Below are 4,575 nucleotides of genomic sequence, written 5' to 3'. Positions count from 1 at the left end.
TCGCTACCTCCGAAAGGGTCGTCCATTCGATGTCCCCATCTTGACACGTCGACACGATCGTTTTGGACCGGGTCACCAACGACGCCTATTATCCGTCTTGTCGGACCGTTGCAGACTTTTGCAGACTCTATTCAGTCTTTGTACATCTTCACGACGAAGAAACGTCGCGGACGACCTTATCTCCGCGAATAAATCCCATTTCTTCCAACAATATCCAACAATATCTTCCTATACAATCTCGCCGAAACGGCTTCGTCTTCGTCCGTTCTCCGCGATACGTTGCCGAAGAAGACGCTTTCTTTGTACTATGCCTTGTCCTTCCGTCCCTACGCATCGATTACGATACACCCGAAAGTCACGCTGTCGCGACGATCACGGTCGATCCATACGATGATCTCGATCGACTCCGTATTTTCCTCGTGCTCTCTCCTACCAAGTAGATACTAAACTGCGAGAGTCCTACTCGTAACCCTGTCGAGTCGATGCACGTAGAAAAGAAGATCCGACTCGACCTTCGCGTAGCCTCCCACAGGTCGTGTTAGGCAAACACAGGGAACGTTTCCAACGATCGTTCGATTATCTTTCTCGATTACTCTCGGCAGACGGCTGCCTTGACGAGCCTCCAGTTGCGAGAAATCGCGGTTTTTCCTCAACGACGAGCATCGAGGCGTCTCGTTCCCTACGACTTCTCGTCCATACTGCTCGGCAGAGGTCGTTTCTTCAAGATCCCAAGATCCTGCACGTTCTCCAAGAACGTCTTGTGATGTTGCGCGACCAGCAGCGGGTTCACCGTCTGCACGTCCTTCTTCAGTTCCTCCATGTCCCTCTTCAACTTCGCCCGTCTGTTCTGGAACCACGTGATTACCTGAGCGTTGCTCAAACCCAACTGCGTGGCGATCTCGTCTCTGTCGGCCGGGCTCAAGTACTTCTGGTACAGGAATCGTTTCTCCAATTCGAAGATCTGCTGATTGGTGAACGCCGTTCGACTCTTGCGCTTCTTCTTCGGCTGCTGCCGGTTGTTGAACAGGTTTAGGTGGTTCGCTTGCTCTGCAACAAATACGGTTCGACAGATGGTTAGACGAGACGTGTTCGTTGTCGCAACGGGTTCGACGCGTTCGTCGCGTTAATAGAATCGATTCCCGTTGATAAGAGTTTCAAGTACCAACGAGTTGTGATTACGTGTCACGTGATCGTTCCCACGTTTCTCGTCCGGCGGCTCAAGGTAAAGAAACGTGATTGCGGAAACGTGTGCGCGGAGAAATAAGGTAGAACCAATCGATTCGAGGCATGCGTGACTTCTTGTCGGCGAATCCCATCGAATCGAGGACGTTAATGATTTCTATTCCATATCGTTAGCAACAGATGTGGGTAGTCATCGCGTCGACTACGATCAAAAAATTCTTTCGCCTAATAGAAAATATCGAGTTAGAAACATCGTACGAGTCTCTTCGACCGTACGACACGTACGCGTACAGTAATCGTTTCCAACGCTTCGAAAGGTCTGAAATTTCGCGTTTTAAGATGCACGAATTCGGAGTGTTGGAAACGGAACATCCCGGTATACGAAGCCACCCAGCACAAAAGAAATACGTCCTGAAATTCGAGGGTCGATTCTTTCTAGTCCTCTTTCTAATATCGAAATTTCTTAATCTCCGAACGAGACGGCTAGAGGAGAAATGCAAAACGAATCGGACATGGTCGGGCGTGTTTGAATGCCCGGCACCTAGAACAGGGTCCCTTCTGCCGCACGGCGTTGCTCCACTCAGCTTCCACGGCCACAAATCAGATGCATTTTCGTGCGGTGGTAGGGATCTCTCCATAAAAATCGTATTACCTATTCGTCACGGTGTTCAGAGGACGGGATTCCAGCGGAGCTTCTCGTCCACCGGATGTTGGAATTTTCGTTGCTTTCGGCCGTGGTACCCTCGACGAAACGATCCCAATTTGACGGACGCGGACGATACAAACCGAAATGCGCGGTTAATACGATAATTGTTCGAGCGTTCGAGCTATAGAGTTGCTTTCAGAATTACAGAGATTCGCTATCGATATTTCTGCCGTAGCCTTTCTCTCGTATCTACCGTTTCGAAATTGGCGTCGATTTAGAAACGGAAAATCGAGAATCCATCCGCGGCTGACTTCGTCGTCGGGCAAACGCCGTTTGTAAGCGTCGCGATACCGCCGACGGTCAACGTCCACATGCCGTCCACTTTGAATCGAGCTGTACTTTCCTAAACGATAAAGTCGTTTGAACAGTTCATCGCGCGCTCGTTTTTAGCGACACGCTCGCAATTTTTTCCATCCATTTCGGCGATCCCTCAAGGAGGGTACACAGGAAGCCGAACGCGGCGGGAAACGGTGGCGAGATTAGCGACGGCCGTTTTCGCGATGGCGTTAGCCATTAGGAAATAATCGAACCGAGCGACGAAAAAGAGAGGCGGCCGATGAGTCGTGGACAAGGTAGCCGCGGAGTCTCTACAGGATCAAAGAACGCCGCCATCGGTCACACCTGCGCAACCCGACCGTACAGTCCAGCTTGAAAACTACCTCGCCGATCAGCGATCGGCCTTGCTTCGTAAGCGTTCGCCTCAAGGATGCAACCTTCCGTCACTCTTTCGCCGTCGTTTCAAACGCGTCATATCTTCACCCCTTAACTCTCGTGCATTGATTTCTCGGCCGATCGAACAAATTTTCGTAAGCAGAGAAAATTCTGTATCTAATCGTTCGTCTGTCGATTTATAGACGCGACGAATTACGTTAACAAATCGGTGATCCATCGGAGGCGTATTTTGTTTTTGAGAAGAAGATTTTAACAGAACTGTCTCTGATTCGTTTAATCCAAAGTAATTGCGTATAAATCGCGTCTCGGGACGAAAGATACGTTTCGCGAAACGTGTAATTCGAACGAACGAACGTTGACAACCGGCCGAGGAAGCGGACGGTATATTCCGCTTAAGAACGCGGTTTCGATCCTTTAATTGTAAATTATCGAGTTAATGGCGTCGGCTCTCACGGCTCTCGATCGCCACGCGTTCGCGATTCGGTCGAGCATCTCTGTGGACTTTCGCCGCCACGTATCCGCGCCGAGTTATCGGCACCTATCGACCAAGATAATATCTATTACGATGTCTATTACCGACGGAAACTGCTTTCGTAACGGTTCCCCTCCAAGCGCGCAAGAAGAAGCGCTTTTCTATCCGCTTTTCTCGGTTTTATCCGCGCTTGTTTTTCCTCCGGCACGGTGGACACGTTCGACTACTTTTCTAAACCACACCCGGAAACTACTTAATTACCAGTAGGATAGCAGAGCGTTTAGCGTTCACCGAAAGTGTTATTACATCGCCGTAAAGCATGCAGATTCACCGTTTTAATGCCTCCGGTGATCGAGTCCGTTTCTTGCGCCCTCTTTTTTTCCTTCTTTTTTATTGCTCAGAGAACTCTTCCCTTACAATCCAAGGAATTGTCTAATTGTAAGCGTCTAACGCGCTGGCTCGCTACAAGTGGCAGTGCTAATTACGCTCGTACCAGCTCGTTTACCTCGAAAATTACATCGTCTCGCCGCTACTTTATCATCTGACGGCTGTTTAAGGAGAAGCTGCCGCAAAAATGCTCCGCATCCATCGTAAAGATTAACGTTTTGCCTCGGTTTACGAGTCGCTTCTTGTCGTTGTCGTTGCCGTCGTCGTTTTCCATTTAGAAGCAATCTTTTTTTCTTCTATTCTACCCTCGCTTCGTTTTCCCCTTTCTCGGTATCCGCCATCCGAACGTGACGTACGCGAGCACGGTTTTTCTTTTCGGATACGCCGAGTTTCGAGCGAGAAAAGTACACGATAATTTTGTCGTCCCGTCGTCCTGCACTTTGTCTGTTGCGCGGGGCTCGAATCTCTCGAAGCAGAATCCAGAAATACAACGATGGCAGGCGATGGTCGAGGAAAGAGAAGCGACGGAGAAGCGACGGCGAAGCAACGGAGAAGCGACGGAGAACGGAAGAAACGAGAGAGCTCGCAGAGATATTAGTTTCTGCGGTTGACTCGCCGCGGAGATTTAATTCGTTTGATGTTCACGAATTCGCCGCTTCGTCCTTTCGCAATGCTTCTCTTTCTCTGCGTCTTGCCGTTATTGTTGTTGCCGTTGCTGCTGCTGTTGCTGCTGCTTCTCCATGATTCGCCTCGTCTCCCCGTCCCGTATATTTTCTCACCTTTCTTTGTCATTACGTGGTACTTTGCATTTCGTCAGCACCCTCTTCTCGCTTCTGCATCATCCCTCTTTACAGAGAGCTAAAGACAAAATTTTGCGCGGACTCGTACTCCACTTCTTCGATCGTGTCAGCGATGATATGCATTGCGCGTATTCTATACATTTGTATTTTTACCGATTACGCTCTGTTTCTTAATCTATCGATCCTAATTCGATAGCGCGAGTTCAAATTCCGAGAATTTCAATTCATTTCGTGGAATGCCGTAATTTATAATTTCGTTTCGTCGCCTATCAGGACCATGAGAAAAGGAGCAAAAGAAGCGGCGTTGGCTGATAAGAAAAGGATCGACGAGGCGTCGGGCGACCCTCGTCGCTTCC

At 49.3% G+C, this 4,575-nt stretch overlaps 1 protein-coding gene across 1 annotated transcript in view; it reads right to left on the bottom strand.

Annotated features, from left to right (window-relative positions):
* Nucleotides 1-658: 658 nt before the first annotated feature.
* Nucleotides 659-4,575, bottom strand: part of LOC100741466 (homeobox protein Hox-B1-like) — a 45,825-nt gene continuing 41,908 nt past the window's right edge. Inside the window, exon 4 of the mRNA XM_024367940.2 lies at nucleotides 659-1,047. Within this exon, the coding sequence (XP_024223708.1) occupies nucleotides 680-1,047 (368 nt within the window). The 3' untranslated portion in view covers nucleotides 659-679. The remainder of the gene's footprint in view (nucleotides 1,048-4,575) is intronic.

Source organism: Bombus impatiens, unplaced genomic scaffold, assembly GCF_000188095.3.
Source record: "Bombus impatiens unplaced genomic scaffold, BIMP_2.2 scf_0377, whole genome shotgun sequence".
NCBI lineage: Eukaryota > Metazoa > Arthropoda > Insecta > Hymenoptera > Apidae > Bombus > Bombus impatiens.
This window is presented reverse-complemented; position numbering and strand designations above follow the sequence as displayed.